Here is a 19274-nt window from a genome sequence, read left to right as displayed (position 1 = left end):
AAAAATTTTTAAATATTTGAATAAAAGACTTAAATTCCATTTAAATTCGGTTTTATTCCCTATTTAAATTATAAGGTATCATTTCAGAGGACAATTTGTACCCCCCGTCGCAAAAAGGAAGGGATAAAAAGTTTTAAAAATGTGTATATGTGTGTCTATTTGTGGCATCATAGCTCCTAATAGGTAGTAATTCATCATCGTAGTTCATCGTAGTGCATTTTTCGTTCAAAGTTTCGTTTCGTTTTGATCAAAAGTGTTCTTAGCTTGGCCTCGTTTTTGTAGAACTCTAATTACCAGAGATATTGATTAAAAACCGATTTAACGTTTTTCACAATTATGGTAGTAAAAATTTACCCGTACGCAAAAAATGTTGGCCTAATTGAAAGAACAAAGTTTTCTGCTTTTGATATTTATTTTAAACTTTCAACTTGTACACAGTAGGAGCTATAATCTTGTTAAGAAAATTTTAAATGCAATTCTAACCCTTTAAATGCGTGATTAATAGCAATTTCATAGTTGGAAGATAAGGAGAAAAAGCTCAATGATTTAAAATTTTTACCTGCTGTCAGTTCATATTTGTTAACAAATGTGTGCTCTGACCCGGGAAATTCATCTTAATATGAGGTTGGCTCTCTGGGACATGTTTTGTTTTTTTAATTTTTTATTTAATATTAGTTTTTGTTATTGATTTGGGGTTTCTGTTATTCTTTATTTTTGTTTTTCTCAGCATCCTTTAAAAAAAGTGCGACTAAATTCTCTATTTACTGTTTGTAAAGGTGTTCCCGGCTCTGTATTTCGTCAGTCGGAGAAATTCGGTGGAATGGGTCAGCGCTGCATTTATGCTGAAATAAAATGCGAAAAATTATTTCTAGCCTGTTCAGTAGCAGCTTTACTCTTGCTCCTGTATCCTACATCTACCGAGTAAGCTAGAAATAATTTTTCACATTCCATCTAAGCATTAATGCAGCGCTGACCCATTCCATCCAACTCTCCCTCAATTTTAGCGGAGATGTCTTTAAAGAGTAAATCATAGTCTTGATTATTTTTTTGCCTCAGATGACATTTTTTGAAGAAACTGCCATTATTCTGACAGGAATACCTTCCGTAACAAATTTTACACGTGTATAATTGAATTGGGTAAAAAAATTTTTTTTTTTTGAGATCCGTATCCGTATCCACGGATCTTGACGCTAATGATCCGGATCCATATCCATATCCGCGGATCTACTTTTTTAACGATCCGGCACATCACTACTTTAAACACGGCCCAGCATTGCTTTCCAGATCCACAAAACACTCCTAGCACCAAAATTGGCGAGATGCAATTTTTTTGTTCTGCAAAGCACGAAAATACTTGAAAATTTTGCTTGTGATCAGGTCAACGAAAAAAGGCATGAAAATCCATAAGACTTCAAGGAAATCTGGAGGAATTGGCAGGCATGATCCACTCATTAAGCACAAAGAATTGTGAATGAATACGTATTTTTAAGTCATTATTTCAATTAGTTCTAAATTAAGTCCGGTTCTTCGATATGTCAGACAGATTGAAATCTGAATATCATTACAGTGGTAATAAATATATATCAATATGTTACAATATGTCGCCTAGCCCTATTAGTAAATTAATGATTTTCAATAAAATTAGAATAAAAATCTTTGAATACTTGTTTTTCGGGTGAACAGTAGCCTATGTTCTATTCTGCACTCTTGAGAGTGGGTATACAAAATTTCATGATGATCAGTTGGGTAGTTCAGGTGTGAAAGAATTACAACAAACTCACTTTCACATTTATAATATTAGTAAGGATTTTTCATATTATCAACCAAGAGTGAAAGGGTGAAAGTTCTGCAATTTAAATTTATCTAGGGCTGTAAATGATTTTAATTCAGCACTAGATACTATAAATAAATAATGCATGTTGGACTTATGAATTTGAAACTCATGTTCTTAAGTTTATAGTACATAAAACTTATTTTGTTTGATCCTTAGCAAGAGAAATTGGTTTGTATGCCGCCATCAGGCTCACTAGTGATATTTGCGAAACATATATTTGTGCTGTAAATAAACTGATTTATAATGATTTATAAATGCTTTAAAAATATCAAATTTCTTTTTTAACAACATTTTAATCTTTTTTTTTTAATTATTATTTTTTTATGTAATGAGTCAAATGCCCCCCCCCCCCCAAAAAAAAACGACTTTTGCCGTAACAAGGATATGTAATGTACCTTTTCACGAAAGAGGTATATGTTACATTCAAACAAAATTGGGGTTTTCTTGATTTTTTCCACAATGATTTTCTTGAAGTTTGGGTCTATTTTGTAAAAACACAAGCTATTCAAAACTACCAAGTAATAAATCTCAAATAAAAAAAAAAAAAGATGCATTTGTAACTGCAGCAAGTAAATAATTGAAAACTAATGTTTTCATTTCATTTTTTACTTCCTACTCATGGAAACTGTTTTTAAAAATATATTTAATTGCTTAGAAGTAACAATGGAAAGCAATAAATGATAACTGACCAGACAGAAATACTTTGATGACAATGAGGAGATGTTCATTTAAGAGTCATAATGACAAGTAGATGTTTTTCCCCGGGCGATACAAAGTGGGGAGAAGCAAGTTCTGCGATTTGCCGATCTAAGGGGAGAAAGCCAAATTTAACATTGAAAACTCAAGTCGTCGCCAAGACAGAAGTCGAGTTCCGGCGGTTTGATTTTCCTTTCATAATTAAATACTTACAAACTAAATATATTTAACACATAATAGTTTCAACTATATGTCTTGGCCATACAAAATCTCTATTTTGTCACATCATTTGTCAATTTACAGCCTTTTGAACATCCAAGTTTACGAAAACTACTTCTCAACGCGGAATAGTATATCTAGTACCTTTCCTTCCAGTGCCAAGTTAGATTGGAACAGACTATAGAGCGTTCATTTTGATTCTTTTTTTCTGTTATTTTTGGTTCATTTGAAAATTAAAATTTTTTTTTATTGTATTAAGATTTTTTTTCAACTTCCATTGTATGTTTCCACTTGTTTTCAACTATTGTGACTAATTTTTTGAATATTATTTCATTATGATTATGACCTTGTTAACTCGAAGGCTCGATGTCTTGAAATTTTTTTACTGTCCCTTCGACTTAGTAACATTGAGAGTATACTGTACTTGCTCTTTCTATTCACATTATTTTTGGTTTAAAAAAAAAATATTTTTTAACTTGAACAACAGGTCACTAAAGTTGTAGTTTAATATTAAAATGCTCAAGTTATAGCAATAGAACTGTTGTTTATAATCCCATCAGTATCCTAAATTCATATACAAAAAATAAGAAAAATACAAGTAAAATTCTTACCGGGAATGGCCAAATTACGTAAGGCTGACAACACAGCATGCTGCATTCTTATGTCTCCATCTTTACCAGAATGTTTTTCAAGAAGAGACCTCAGCTCTTCCACAATTCCATCAGAAAGCATTTTAATACAGTGACTATCTAGAAAATTACAAAAATTTTACAAAGTTAAGCACTTTGTTTCGAAATCAGTTCCCAACAAAATATAACTAAAGGAATCAACTACACAACTCGATAACAGAAATAACAAGTTTGTTAAATCAACTCAAATATAACTCACACACTAAGAGATTATTGTCCTTTCTTTACTATGACCAAAAATTAACAGCAACCATCTGACTGACGGTAAAATTACTTTTATTGCATTTTGAATGCTCCTGATGGATAAACTACACTTAGTTTTTGAAGTTGGTAAAACTAGTAGAAAAACAAGGGCATTCCATGAAAGGTTGCTTATGTAATTGTTGAAACATATAAAATGAAATTTAACGGAAATGGGTTTTAGAAAATGATAAAATAACTTACAAAAAAGAAAAGAAATATTTCTCCAGAACATTAATACCAACTAAATGTTACATTTAAGCTTTACATTAAAATCAAATACGAGATTTTTTCTTTTTTTGGCCTTTTTTTAGCGCATAGTTATGTAATAAAGAGTTCAACAATTTTAACTTCATTAAGAATCAAACAACTTCACTTTAATTGAAATTAACATTTTGCTGTTTTGTTGCTAAGGGCAAAACTTTAACAAAAGTGTAAATATTAATGCCCAAAACTGCAGAAAGTTTCAAACCTTTTCGTGCAAAATTTCCAGCAGCTAAAGCGCCAGCAATCATGAGATTATCGTCATTGCTTTTCAACCAGGATAAGGTTTCTTTGTAGACGACACCATCACCATCTTTCCACAAATGCTCCATGCTTGCATCTATCATTAAAAGCAGCACGAAAAGCACTTATGAAAACATATTTTTATGAGTCACATTTTTAATGCTTATCAACTTGAAATCAAAATATAAACTAATATAAAATGTTCACATCCCAAGAAAATATAATGAAAAATTAATGTTTTTCTCCGTATCTTGAATAAGATCTGTGCTTGTAGATTTTGAAGAATAATGTATCAAAGTGTATGTGTAATGGATCAAACTTTTTTATCGAAAATTTTTATATCAGCAACACTTTTCTTCTCTAATCGCTGTTAAGAAACTGAGTATTGGAATTTTATCAAACTTTCTTTGAGATAAATTCAAACTAACTTGGAAAATTAACATTGCAGTCAAGCCTCCTTAAAATTCAAAGGAACCTTTAAAATGAATTTGTTTTATCCAAACAACAATAAACAACAAACAATAAAATGAAGATTTGAAATGCAGTGTCTCTTAGCAGTATACTACGGTATACGCCCAAAATGTCGCGGGACAAAATATCGCGGCCAAAATGTCGCCGGCCCAAAATGTCGCCGGCCCAAAATGTCGCCAGTCCAAAATGTCGGCGGTCCACAATGTCGCCGGCCCGAAATGTCGCCAGTCCAAAATGTCGCCGGTCCAAAATGTCGCCAGTACAAAATGTCGCCAGTACAAAATGTCGCCGGTCCAAAATGTCGCCGGTCCAAAATGTCGCCGGTCCACAATGTCGCCGGCCCAAAATGTCGCCGGTCCAAAATGTCGCCGTCCCAAAATGTCGCCGGCCCAAAATGTCGCCGGTCCAAAATGTCGCCGGTCCAAAATGTCGACGGCCTAAAATTCGCTAGTTCAATTTGTATGAAAAATTTAAATGTACGTCGATGCTTTCCAGCATAAAAGTTGCGAAAGAATATTAATTGCCTTTCATAGTAAGTTCCTTCAAAAATTCCAAACGTTTTCTCCTGTCTTAATTCGTAAACATCAGATTAATTCCAGAAAATTAATAGTTTTCAGAAAAACATACGTTTTTCTGTATACTATTACAAACGTAAACATGTGAAAGGCTGCTGCAACGGAATTCTCTTTCTCGTTTAATCTGATTAATAATAATACTCAAGATGTAACATAAAGGATCAAGATGTAACGCAAGGATTCAGACCAAAAATTGGTATGGAAGTAAAACTAAACTGTTCTAAACGCGAATGAAAGAATAGTGAGGCGCAATTTGAATATGGCAAGAGAATAGGCGGTTTGTATTTTTTGACGTAATGACGTAAAAACAAATAACTCCTTCACTCTAGCATATTATTACGGTAGCGACAGGTCAATCATTTAGGGGATCAGGCGGAATGGCCCTCGACTTTGAATTTTTTTCTATATACAAGTGGGAGTGGTTTTTATAGCAATCTTATGAAATTTGCATTGGTTATACATACGCCCGTTATCCTCCCTCTCCCCTTTCACTGGAAAAATTCGAAATCACGGGCCAGGGTGGAAATAAAGTAGAAAAGTATCTTAATGAAATTTAATTTTCTCATAGATTTTTCAACATTACCCTAAGAACTGTAAAAAAAAAAAAAAAAAAAAACTACGTTTTCAGTGAGATATACGTTGGTTAAAGTAAGATCAAAACTGCCGTGGGAACTCCTATCTCTTATGAGTAAAATTCTGAAATTACGTCGAAATGTTCACCGTCAAATCTTTTGAAATCAATGAAACCCGTAACTGCTAATACAGGTGTCTTACACTCAGATTTTTGAAAAACGACTCTACGCGATGACAAATATTTTCAATTCTCAACATTCATGAAATTTATATATTCGATAGAACATCAAGAGACAATTTCAGAACAGCTATTTTATTGAAGGTTTTCAAGAGGATACTTTCATGCATGCGAAGTAGCGCTTGTCAGCTAATCACATTTTCCAATTTTAAATAGAAAAGAAAAAATTTCATAATGTAGGGTGAAATAACTGATATCAATGAGATTATTCAGATCAATTTTGACCTAGGCTTATTTTTAAAATGAGTTTCAAAAAGTAATAGTTCCAGCTCAATATAGCTTGGTAATTCAGAAAGAAAAGAATATTGATAATAATAATAATAAACAAATAAGTTTTTCTCTCTCAGAAAAAATTGCTGTTTTAATTAGTGAATTTTTACTACGCAAATTATATAAGAATGCAAACTCAGTTTTTATTTAACACTCACGCTAGTTAAAGTGCTACAAAAATGAAAGGAATACACGGCTAATTTAGATTTTATTGATATCATGCTCAACCTCTCGTATATAAATTCAGTATATTTTTCATTGTTTATTTAATTACCCTGACTCACGTAAACGATTACGAAACTCAACTTAGAACGAAAATAAGGCCTGTTTTCGTTTAATTTCACTTGTATACTACATTTTTGTATGAATCCTCGCATTACTTCTTGACATATAGCAGTCACATAAAACGATAAAAATTATTCAGTGATCCATCCTTTTGGGATGACTGAAGCCAAAAATAAATGAGCAACTCGCCCTTTAAGATATACCTGTAGACCAAATTTTGTCTTAACCCTTGTACAGTAGACCCTCGTTTTACGCGGGGGTCATGTTCCACGGAAATGCTGCGTAAATCGAAACCGCGTAAATTGAGACCTAATATTAGTGTCAAAATAGGAATTAGGTTCGGTAGATTAAAAAAAATACTTCATTCTAGTGATGACTAATTGTATAATAAGTTTAATGTGTACTTATATCAATTTTTATGCACAACATGCATGAAGAAAACAAACTAATTTCGTGTTCTGTTTATGAAGAAGAGCTGACTATGATAGTTTTTTGGTAGTCATTACGAATTTTTCCTCCAATTCTTTGCTTAGCATTAACCCATCCATGATCACTTGCGTCATTTCCATGATAGAATCTTCTTTCACTAACAAATCAGAAAGATCATTCCTATTGTCTACGGATGGTTCGAAAATTTTCAATGTGAGCGTTTTTGGTTGTGTGTCACCGGAGTCGGTATCCGCGTTGGTTTTGACCTCCTTTGTCACTCCTAAAAGCTCTTCTTCCAGTGAGTTCTGAACTGTGTGAGTTTAATCACTTTACTTCTGATGGAAAAAGCTCTGGAACCAATCGCATAAAATGTCTCCAAGGACCCAAGTTCGATTATTAGCACGCCAAAATGCAGTTAGTTACGTGTAATCTGCAATCTTTAGGAGCTTGGGTTTTGAAAGAGAGGAAAATGTTACCTGTTTGCATTGCCGCATCTGCGTAAAACCGAAACTCATCTGCGTAAATAAAATAAAGGTGTCAAATCTTCAACCGCGTATAATCGAAACCGCGTAAAATAAACCCGCTGAAAACGAGGGTCTACTGTATTACTTTTTGAGATATATCAATCACAGATAATAAAAAAGAAAGGAAAAAACATTCGATTGCTCCACCCTCTGGTGTTATTGAGTCCAAAATCTGTCCCCCTGCTGCTTCCTAACATTTTATTTGATTCCGTTCATCATTTTTTGAGCAATGACAGTCACGCATATCGATGAAAACGTTCAGTTAATCCACTATCTTGAACGAATTGACGCAAAAAACCACGCAGCCCTAAATCATATATGGGTACTTGCGGGTATCGTTCGAATTCTTACAACAGGTTTTGACGTAGAATGTCCCCAAGAAATCGGTCACATACAAACGCACACTATTCTTGAAGAAAAGTTTAAAATAATTTAGCGAACGTCAGAACTGAACGTCGTCAGAACGTTTTACAGTTGGTAGATAGCGAGTCACAAGAAATAAGATAACGTAACGCTTGTATTCTATTTGTTTTCTGAAAAACAGCCGAGAGTTGCGAATCAAAACGGAATAATCTTTTTAGAATTTATCATGAAACTCAGTTAGTCCAGTCCCATTTTTAACGGAGACATTCATTAAAGGCAGTAACCATTTATTCTGCAAATTTGGTGTTAAACATCATTTTTGTACATTTAAATTTTTCTTACCAACTGAATAAACGAATTTTGGACAGGCGACATTTTGGCCGGGCGACATTTTGGATCGACGACATTTTGGACAGGCGACGTTTTAGCCCGGCGACATTTTGGACCGACGACATTTTGGATCGGCAATATTTTGGCCCGTCGACATTTTGGGCCGGCGACATTTTGGACCGGCGACATTTTGGACAGGCGACATTTTGTCCCGGCGACATTTTGGATCGCAATATTTTGGCCCGGCGACATTTTGGACCGGCGACATTTTGGACCAGCGACATTTTGGACCGGCGACATTTTGGCCCGGCGACATTTTGGCCCGGCGACATTTCGGCCCGGCGACATTTTGGCCCGGCGACATTTCGGCCCGGCGACATTTCGGCCCGGCGACATTTTGGACCGGCGACATTTTGGCCCGGCGACATTTCGGCCCGGCGACATTTCGGCCCGGCGACATTTCGGCCCGCCGACATTTCGGCCCGGCGACATTTCGGCCCGGCGACATTTTGACCCGGCGACATTTTGGACCGGCGACATTTTGGACCAGCGACATTTTGGACAGGCGACATTTTGGCCCGGCGACATTTTGGAACGGCGACATTTTGGCCGCGACATTTTGTCCCGCGACATTTCGGCGGCGACATTTTGACCCCAAACCGTATACTACACTCCCGATTATCCCCAGAATCGTTTGGCAAAAGTGCCGCGGATCGTGGATAATAAAAATTGCGGATGCACCGCAAAAAGACTAAAATGAGAGACAAATATGGTAAAAATTGGACTTCCTCAAAACTTAGTTGTATTGGTGCATTACGCTTTCAACAAACAATGAAAATATATAGAGTACACTAAAAATGTTTTGTATTTTTGTGTATCAGAACTTAACATGAATATAGAACAAGTGTGAGAATCGAAAAAAATTGTTTTTGGAATTTCAAATTGGCCAGGGCGAGAAAGTTGTCCACAAGGACTAAACAATTACATGTGAAATTACAAGTTGGTCAGATAATATCTTCATGCGCCGCAAGGCGGTCAAAGATTGCAAATTGAGTCTAAAAATGCTTTTTTTCTTCTTTACGAAAACATTGATTTTTAATAACTTTTCAAACTGGTCAGGGTGGAAAAAGGTACCCAATGGGGTGAAATACTATGACATAAAATAACATCACAGTCCGATGAAATCTTCATGCACCACTTGGCAGCCTAAATTCTTGTATTGGACAAAAAAAGAGATATTTTTTCATCACGAAGATATTAATTTTTGAAACTATTAAAATGGACAATGGGCAGAAAAGTTATCAATAAATATGTGCTTTAAACCAGCATAAATATGATTAAAACTACCTAGCATTTTACCTTTTTTTTTTTGATGCAAACTTCCGATGAAAGACAAGTCACATTCGAAAATATACACAAAAGCTTTATAACATGTTACAATTTGAATCAAGTACAGGTAAGAGCTCTAAAAAAATATTTTTTTGTATTATTTCAGTAAAGAGCATTTTATTTATAAATATTATTTATAAATAAATCACTGTACAGTAAAATAAAATTTAAAAAAGAAAATTATTTGAATTCTGAAATTTTGAATTCAAATTATGTTTTTCGCAATCACGAACTACGACAGGACCCTACTCATTGGAGTTATTGTTTCTAGAAACGGCTCCTGTCCGTTATTTTTTCTAGAAACGGCTACTGCCCCCCCCCCCCCAAGCCAGCCCCTCCTCCTGGGCGGTTACATTTGCATAGTTGTGTGTGTGAAGGCTTGTGTTTGCGTAGACCTATGTGTATGCACATAGGCGTGTGTGTAGGTGTAGGACATGGACGCCTCCGACCAGGAGAAGCGGATAGCTCAGGAATGGAGGAGCCGCGCCTGCAGAGGCTGGTGGGTGGTGGCGCTGGTGTGCCTGGTCCAAGCTGAAAAAGGAACCAAACGCCAAGAACGGTCAAGTGAGGACAATAAGCAATCGTGATTGCTCAAAAAAAAAAAGGAAGAGAAAGAGACCTACAGACTAAAGCAGAATATCTTCGGGTAAATTGAATAGAGAACTCTGAGTTCATGCTGAAAGTGTTCATACTTTCTCGTGACTGAATCGTCGCTAAAATGAAGCGATATCGTTATTAGTCTCTGCAAACTTAAATTGCTGATTTTGTTACTATTTTAAAATATCGCTCTGTTGCTTGAGTATGACATGGAAAGTTAGGAATGGAAATATTAAGCCTGCATTCCTGCTCCTTTATTACATTTAAAATTTCAGAATCTGCATTGTTTTTCATAATAGGTGGCTCATACTTGTCAATTTCTTGCAAGTTGTCACGGTTTGTGTAGTCATTTCATCAAAGTGAGGGCCAGAATAAACAAATTTCCTCGCAGACTGTAAGGATTTTGTTAGTTTTCTTGCTTCCATTATTCTTCTTAGGGCCAGCTGTCTTTCATCTCAAATTATTGAGAGTGAAATATTTTCCTGTTGTGCAAAGAAATTGTTCCCTTGTATGACAGGATTGATAACATTTTTCAAATTCTCTTTTAAGTATCTCAATCGATTAATAGAATTTCAAAGCTCACTTGCAGATAGAAAGTTATACAACACCTCAGTTTATGTCAAAATGATCATGTGCTGTTTACTAAAATTTGAGATTCTCAGTCTTAAGAGATAACTTTCCAAATAATTTTCGAGATAATATTGGATACTCTGATGTTCATGCACTCGTAAAAACATTTATGCCTGGCATGAAATGGTGTAATGGGACATTACTCAGACATTTCAAAAGCATATAAATGATATTCAACCGTTAGAAATCCACGAGATTAAACTTTGAACTATACCCTAGAGCTGAGCTTGGAAACCTATGACATATGGATCATTTAAATTGTGCTTGGGACTCTTGAGTATTTTAATAAAACATTTTAAAAAATCTGCAAGAGTGTGCCCAATGTTTCGAGTAAAATCTTTCCTTTTAATTCATTCTTCATATTTCAAAGTACGCAGGGGCTGTCCTAAGAGCTGACAGCGCCTGGGGTGAAAGTTTCCTGCCCCCCCCCATACACACAAAAAAATCAAGTTAGTTATAACATAAGTGCTTAATACATACTTGAATTATTTACATATTAATGAACAAAACATTCAGAGGGCTATGCATTACGCAAATTAAAACACAAGCAATGAATCTGTTTCTAATATTTGTGAAACTTTAATGCCCCAAAAACTTTTCAAAAAATGGAATAGTTAAAAATCCATATATTTATCTAGTACAATATTATCCCACTAGATAAAAAACAAACAATTAAAATTGAATAGGTTATTCATATTGATCAAACTAAGAACACAAATAACTAATTTGCTGATTAAATAGAAAATGTATTTATTGAAGAAAATTACATCAAAGTTTTAAATTTCAATCTGGATCGATCCAATGATATTTTTCAAGAGTTTTTTGGTTTTACTTGTACCAATTTAATACCAGCTTTCATGTATGTTATAAAAGAAGATGTTATTCTTTTGCATCAAATATTTAAGTTTTAATGAGAAGCCCACAAATACTCTACAGCATCAAAAATCGCTCAGAATTGGATTTTGAAAAATCACTGGCGCTAATATTGCAATATATGGCCTTACAAATTGCATTTAAGACTTGAGTTTAAGAAAATATTCGTGCAAGAGTTCCCATGCCCCCTTTCTTTAATATCACAAGGAATGGGTTTTTTAAACAAAACTTACAAAAAAATTAAGTGGAATAGCCCTTGAAAGTAAAACAGTGCTTTAATACAAATACAAATACAAAAGTGACGACCAGCAACAGGCTCTGGGCCCAGCTAGACTGGTCCTAGTCAATTTACAATCCTCAGTGAAGATCAATGGCCCTCTTAAAACTATCTACTCCCTTGCTCATTACCACCTCTTCCGGTAAACTGTTCCAAGGTTCCACTACCCTGCTAAAATAATAATTTTTCCTAACATCCATGTTAGCCTGAGATTTAAATAGCTTAAAACAATGACCCCTTGTCCTGTTTTCAGTGCTAAACTTCAGGCCCGTAACATCTTTCATTTTAATAAATTTAAACAACTGAATCATGTCCCCTCGGTCTCTTCTTTGCTCAAGACTGTACATTTTTAGTCTTCTAAGCCTGGAATCATAGTCTAAGTGAGAAAGTCCATTTATTAGTCTTGTAGCTCGCCTTTGAACCCTTTCCAATACATTAATGTCTTTCTTAAGATAAGGAGACCAAAACTGAACAGCATACTCCAAATGGGATCTTACCAAACTTCTGTATAAGGGCAGAAGAACTTCTTTAGATTCGTTTGAAATAGAACTATTGATAAACCCAAGCTCTAATATTTTGAAACATAATTTTGAACAATTTTTCTGGGACATCCTCCTATCCATAAAATCTTCAAAGTTTGAATAAAGTTACGTTTTTGAAACTTCATCTCAAAAACTTGCGGAGGGAGAAGGAATTGATTTCAATGTATCAGGGGTAGAAGTGACCGACTTGTCACATATAGGACATTTTCTGCAAAAAATATAGCACAAATATAGGACACATTATATGAATAATTTTGCTATGAAAAAAGAAATAATACATATCATATATTATTTATTTATTCTTATCAATGATTTTGTTTTAAAAAAAACTCAAATAAAATTATTCCTTACATCTGAAATGATTTTCCTGTAGTTGAAAGAATAATTTTTGAAAAAAAAGTGTACTTTACAGACAAAATAATTAAACAAAATTTGAACAAAGAAAATTTTTATTTTTTCTTCCTCACTCATGATCCAAGAACTAATTCCACTGTTCTTTGATTTTATATCTAAACTGAACCCTTTAAGCATGCTGCCTCCATTGCGAAAATCCACTATTGCTTATGGGCACTGAACAGTTGCAAAAATGGCAAAAAGCGGTAAAATCATCTTTTCCTTTAGTGCACCCCGCACCAAAATTTGTAGAATTAATGTCCTTCTGGTTCAACAACAACAAAAAACGGGAATATAGGAAATATAAGACATTTTTTAAAAATATAGGAAATATAGGACGATTTTGATGCTTTTCTTGAAAATATAGGAAATATAGGACTACTTCGACCCCTGATGTATTAAAAAAGAAAAATAATCTCTGAGCCTTAACGTCACTTACCTTAACGTCAGTAAGCACAGCCTATAATCATGTTTTTAAGGCTAAAATTGCATTTTAAAACTAAAAGCTTCACAATTTTAACCGGACACCTTTTGACCGCTTTTCCTATCCGAACCAAAAAAAAAAATTTTGTTTTTCGTTTTTTTAATGTGCCCTCTTAAAACTTTTCCCTGGTTACGTGACTGCACGCAGAGACAGAATTCAAGCAAATTTGGTGAGAACTAGACACAAAAAAAGGGGGCTTTTGTTTGATTCTAAACAGTTATATTCTCAGAACTTGTATCTGTTTGAATGATACAAAGGAAACGAATGTTTTGGAGACAGAGGAATATTTTCGTGTCCTGGGACAAAATAGAGAATCATTACAATGACTCTCTATTTTGTGTACCTATGACTGTTTATCTATGATACAAAAAATGAGGGGGCGCCCCTAATTTGATACTGTGATATAGTAATCACATATATTTTCTTAGATTCGCATTTTTATTTCATGTGTTCTGATTTTTTATTTAATGGCGTCGTTTCGGAGTTTTCGGCGGCCATGTTTTCAATTCTTCCTCCCGTGATGTGTTGTCTCCCGCCTTTTTCGCTCATTGGCCGTAGGCGTGGCCTAGTTCGGTGATGTCATTTTCCCGTGTTCCCATTCGCTGCGCTAAGCAGGGGTGATTGTGAGTTCATCAAAAAATACCTGAAAGTTTCAAAGCGAGAAAGGGGGGGGGATAATCCTTAGCCCCTATTAAGTGCACCTTTGCCATAATATTAAATAGTTCTGAGTCAAAATATTGTGTGCACATTTGATTAAATTTTTAATGGGTTATAAAGTTACTTTTAAGCTGGTATTATAAAAATTATCTTGACATTTGTCCATCTTAAGGCTCTTGCAGGTATATTTGATGAGTATTATATAATTTTAACAAAATTGCGGAGGTAGGGTGATAAAAGCATAACAAAAAAAAAACAAAACAATTCCGGTATTTTCAGACATAAAAATACCGGAAATACGTCAGAAAATACCAGAAATTCGGTAAAATACCAGAACACAATCACCCCTGACTAAGTGACGCCGTGTATGAATATCTGCTTTTCGCGCGACTGCTTGGGTTTTTAGTTGGGATGTTTTCGGAAAATTTCGTGTCTAGTCGAGTGCTAGCGGTGACCATGTGATGCTGCTTTCTGAGGAGCTTGGACGCTAGACCTGTGAAAGGTCGTCTCACGAATTAACGATGATGGGGAGTACGAATCTTGATCCATCCGTTAAACAAATGGTGTGATGAGTTAATTATCGATACAGGTGCTGATTAGCCCTGTCAAACACCTAAAATGAGCTATTAGTTAGTAAATTCTGCTCAATATGATAGTCAAGAATCAAGATTGAAAAAAAAAATGGCGACGTCCACGTTTTTTGTTCCGACAATGATGATTGAATGTACATCTCGAAGTTTTTAGTTCCACCCCTTGTTTTTTTCTGCGTTCCAAATTAATGATGGTGGCATCTGCATCTGGATATACCGTGCGAAACATGAGCGGTATGCGCACCCAAATCTGAAGTTAATTTCTGACGCCTGCATCGCCATTTTCGTGGGGAGATGTGGTTCCCTTTTCATCGCCAGTGATAGTCCCCAGCTCCAGTGATGCATCACTTCATTCGTTCCGCTAAAGTATAATGTAAAGCATCCTTCCTCTGTTTTTCTTTTTGGTTTGACTCCGTTTTTCGTTCCTGCAACATCGACTCACGTCATTTTTTTTCATATGTGAAGCTGACCCATCCCTTAGGACATCTTAAATCCCTGCAATAGACTGTCTTGCAATAATCTACCTTGTATTCTTTTTTAAATTCATTTCATGTAAGGAGAAAATCTGTGGTTGAATTCGCGGGAGCTCCCCCGAGACCTTCATGTAAATGATGGTCGGAAATAAAAGATGTGTAATGTGCCAAATCTGTGTGAAGTTTTGTTATTCATTTACAACTGTGGGGTAAGTCAAACTTTTTCCCTTTGAGTTCCATGTAGGTACCAAACATTGTGACGTCCTGGAGTTTTGAGGAAACACTTAAAATACGATCGGCCTAAATTTTTTCCTCATTTTGTTTTTTTTTTTTTTTGTTTCAGTTGGTGGTTTGTTTTCTAACAAATTTGAAAGAATAAACCACTTTTCCACCACAGATACAATCGGGGCACTTTATACGATCTTCATTTTGTGCGAATATTGTCGTGTTCAGTCGAAATGAGGGGTGCCTTGCAGCGCGCCCTCATTTCGTGGCGCCCGGGCCGTTGCCCTCCCCCCCCTGGCATGGTCCTGAAAGTACATAGACATAGCTGCCAACCTCAAGATAAAAAAAAATAGGAGCACTTAAGGGAAAAAATAGGAGCAATGAGGGTCAAAATAGGAGCACCAAATCGTAGTCTGTGCTAAACCTTCCTTTTGTACCGTAAACTTCTATAAATTCTAAGCACCATTACAATGCGTTTCTGAATTTTCATGTTATATTTTACACAAAACTACAAACAAGTTTAAAATAGAATTATTTTAAATTAAAAAAGCATCATTACGTAGGTACATATTGAAAAGTAAAAGAAAAAAAAAACAAGATTACTGTTTGATTTAATAAAACTGCAACCCTTTTTAAAAATATTCTTCTTTCATACATATCCTACATGTATTGAAAATGCATTGCATAAGAACATATTGAAGGTTTAAAAAAAAAAAAACATGATTACTTCTTATACTTGGAAGTAAAGAAACTTCATAGTAAAGGTCAAGACTCCGAAACCTTCTAAGTGGCCAGTGGCCACTAGACTCCAAAAACTTAGTGGCCACCACTGTCGCCAAGTTTTGAAACACAAACTGGAGGGGGGAGGGGGGCAGTTTTTACAACTTTCATTAAAAAAATAGATGAATGGGACTTTGCACATTCTAAAATAGAGTTATTCAATACTTTTTTTGTACATGGAAAATTCAAGTTAAAACAGGTTTCTGATTTATTAAAAAAAAAAAATAAATAAATAAATAAATACATAAATGAGAAGTCAGCAGGAACTTTCATTTTAGATGAAATAGTTTCAGTTTATAACAAAGCCTCCGAGACAATAAGGGTCAAACACATAAAATTTCCCTTTCAAAAAAAAAATAATAATAATAATATTAAAAAAAACATAACTTTTTGTCTTTTGTTATTTTTAATAGTTTACATTGAGACAAACAACCAATTCTGATTGCAGAAACTTAGGCTAATAATAGTCTTGTCTACTTCCATGTTGCAAATGACCAAACATGGCAACAACGCGAAAAATTTAAGATGATAGATTTTTGAATTTGTTGCATTAAAAGTAATTATAAATAATTAATAATCCTTAAAAAAACTAAAATTTAGATGAAATAGACAGTTTTTAGCACATTAGCATCTAAACCAATCAGGATAAAATAATATTCTGAAGAAAAAAAATTTTGCATTTTTCAAGAAAAAAATTAAGAATTTTCCGAAAAAAAAAAAAAAGAAGCCTATTTTGCATTATTTTCAATAGTTTGCATTGCAATAAACATCTAATTCCGATTTTGAAAACTTGGCCACATTAAGAGTCTTGTGTACTTAAATCTCGCAAATGACCAAATATGGGGACTAAGTCAAAAATTCAGATATAAAATTTTGAATTTGTTGCATGAAAATAATTTAAAAATAAAAAATCACCATTACACTACAATTTAATTGTGAAGTTTTAGCACATTCGTGTCCAAAGCAATAGGGATAAGATGAAATTTTGAATAGTATAATTGTTTTCATTTCTCAATAAAATTATTTAAAATAACCAGAAAAAAAACATTTTGCAGCACATTTTGCTTATTTTTATTAGTTTGCAGTTAAAAGAAACCCCCAATTCTGTGTTGTCTTTGAAAACGAAAGCACTTAAGCATCGTCTACTTCCATCTTGTGAATGACCAAACATGGCGGCTACGTTTTGCACGTAACTGAAATACTCGATGAAAAAACGATGTTCTCCGATCGATCAAACGCTCCCGCTCAGTGTTTATCCTACACTAATGCTTCCAGAGCATCAAATTGCCTCCTTTTTTGTTGAGTTTGTGCACAATTCCTGCCTTAAGGAAATTTCTTCTTTTTCCTCAGAAATCGAAAAGTGTACAAGCAAAGTCAAAAAATCGGAGTTTTTTGGAATAAATCGGATTTTCGGAGTACGCAATAAAAATCGGAGAAACTCTGGGAAAAACGGAGCACTTGGCAGCTATGCATAGATCATTTTCGTTGCAAAAATAACTTTGTTCTCAAATGCTATTGTTCATACACCTTAAGCCAAGCTTTCCACATACGTTTAGCCGTTTCTTCATGCTTGATGTTAATCAATTTGTTCATGTTCTAAATATAGTTACTAATATTTTAAGCAATTTACTTTTTGATCTATTATTCCAAAAGGAAAAGTGGTGGATGTTAATTTATACTCTAACTTTAGAACTACAGACAAGAATAGGAACATGAATATTAAGACTTTATTTAATCTTTGTTTTTGAAGATTTTGTTCCATCAAAGCTTTTTGCTTTTGTCCTAATGTTGAATAGTTTATTCCCTTTTTTTTATGTTACTTTAATAGAGCAAAAAAGATTTTTTTAATATCACTTTTTGTAGCTTAATATATCTTAATTTAATGAAAACGCGATTGGTAAATAGTGAATCACATGATTAATTGCTTTCTGTGGCGGGTATGAATTATTTTAATTGTATGAAGCAACTTTTCTAACCGTGGTCGATCTCGAAAGTTGAGTTTTTTTTTCATTCGTAATATAAAGACTATTTTAGTGCTCGATTTGCAAATTTCGACTGCCAAGTGGTGCATGAAGATTTCATCGGACTGTGATGTTATTTTACATCATAGTATTTCACTCCACTGGGGACCTTTTCCCCCCTGACTGATTTGAAAAGTTATTAAAAATCAATGTTTTAGTAAAGAAGAAAAAATGCCTTTTTAGGCTCAATTTGCAATCTTTGACTGCCTTGCAGCACATGAAGATATTATCTGACCAACTTGAAATTTCACATGTAATTGGTGCACAACTTTTCTCACAATGGCCGATTTAAAATTCTGAAAACAATTTCTTTCGATCCATCCTAATGTACAATGGAAAAAGCACAATAAATAAATAAATAAATAAAAACAGCAGAGTTTAAATTTTAAGTTTTTCTAGGAGAAAAAAAACAGCCATTGGCATTTGCTTTTTGCTGCAAAAATACATGTTTCAGAGTGTTGATTGACGTGCAGATAATCCCTTTGTCGATAATGGAGAGTTCACAGTATGTTGTTTTAAACGCATTTGAATTAACGAGGTTTTGTGAATGTACTTCTGCATTATTAACTGCTACATTACTAAATATGTTGCTTTACTACGGTATAAAATTTGTATCTACATAATTACTAAGAAAAAAACGAGTAACTGTGCAGATACCACTTTAAAGGATTTTTTAGTAACTTTACTTAACGTATTTGTCACTTACGTTTAAATTAATCAGCAAATTACGCAAAATTTGCAGATTTTTTCTAACAGCTTTTCTTAATATTTTGGATTCACAAATCGCCAAAAACTTTAGATTTAGGTAAATTAAATTACGAGTGACTACCCGGTGACAATAACTTAATTTTGATAAAATGTGCAAATACCACATCTGTGCTTAGCATGGCAGCATAATAAATACTAACTAAAATAATTCAACTTACCACCTGTAAGAATAAGAATTACTAAATCTGGTACAGTCTTGCAAATATTGAATGTCCCATTTACAACACTTCCAGCATTCAAATGTTTTCTCACAATTTCAACTAGTCTTTCACAAAGCCCCATTTCAGCTAAACTGAGCTTTGCAGAATCTGAAAATGACTCACATTAATTTA

At 34.2% G+C, this 19274-nt stretch overlaps 1 protein-coding gene across 1 annotated transcript in view; it reads right to left on the bottom strand.

The window, feature by feature from the left end:
* LOC129226836 (rap1 GTPase-GDP dissociation stimulator 1-like) overlaps positions 1 to 19274 on the bottom strand; it is a 95446-nt gene that overhangs the window by 35554 nt on the left and 40618 nt on the right. Inside the window, exons 8-10 of the mRNA XM_054861465.1 lie at positions 19101 to 19250; positions 4151 to 4282; positions 3361 to 3498 (exon numbers count right to left, since the gene is read on the bottom strand). Of these exons, the coding sequence (XP_054717440.1) occupies positions 3361 to 3498; positions 4151 to 4282; positions 19101 to 19250 (420 nt within the window). The remainder of the gene's footprint in view (positions 1 to 3360; positions 3499 to 4150; positions 4283 to 19100; positions 19251 to 19274) is intronic.

Source organism: Uloborus diversus, chromosome 7 (assembly GCF_026930045.1).
Source record: "Uloborus diversus isolate 005 chromosome 7, Udiv.v.3.1, whole genome shotgun sequence".
Lineage (NCBI taxonomy): Eukaryota > Metazoa > Arthropoda > Arachnida > Araneae > Uloboridae > Uloborus > Uloborus diversus.
Note: the sequence above shows the minus strand (reverse complement) of the source record. Positions and strands in the feature narration are given on the sequence as shown.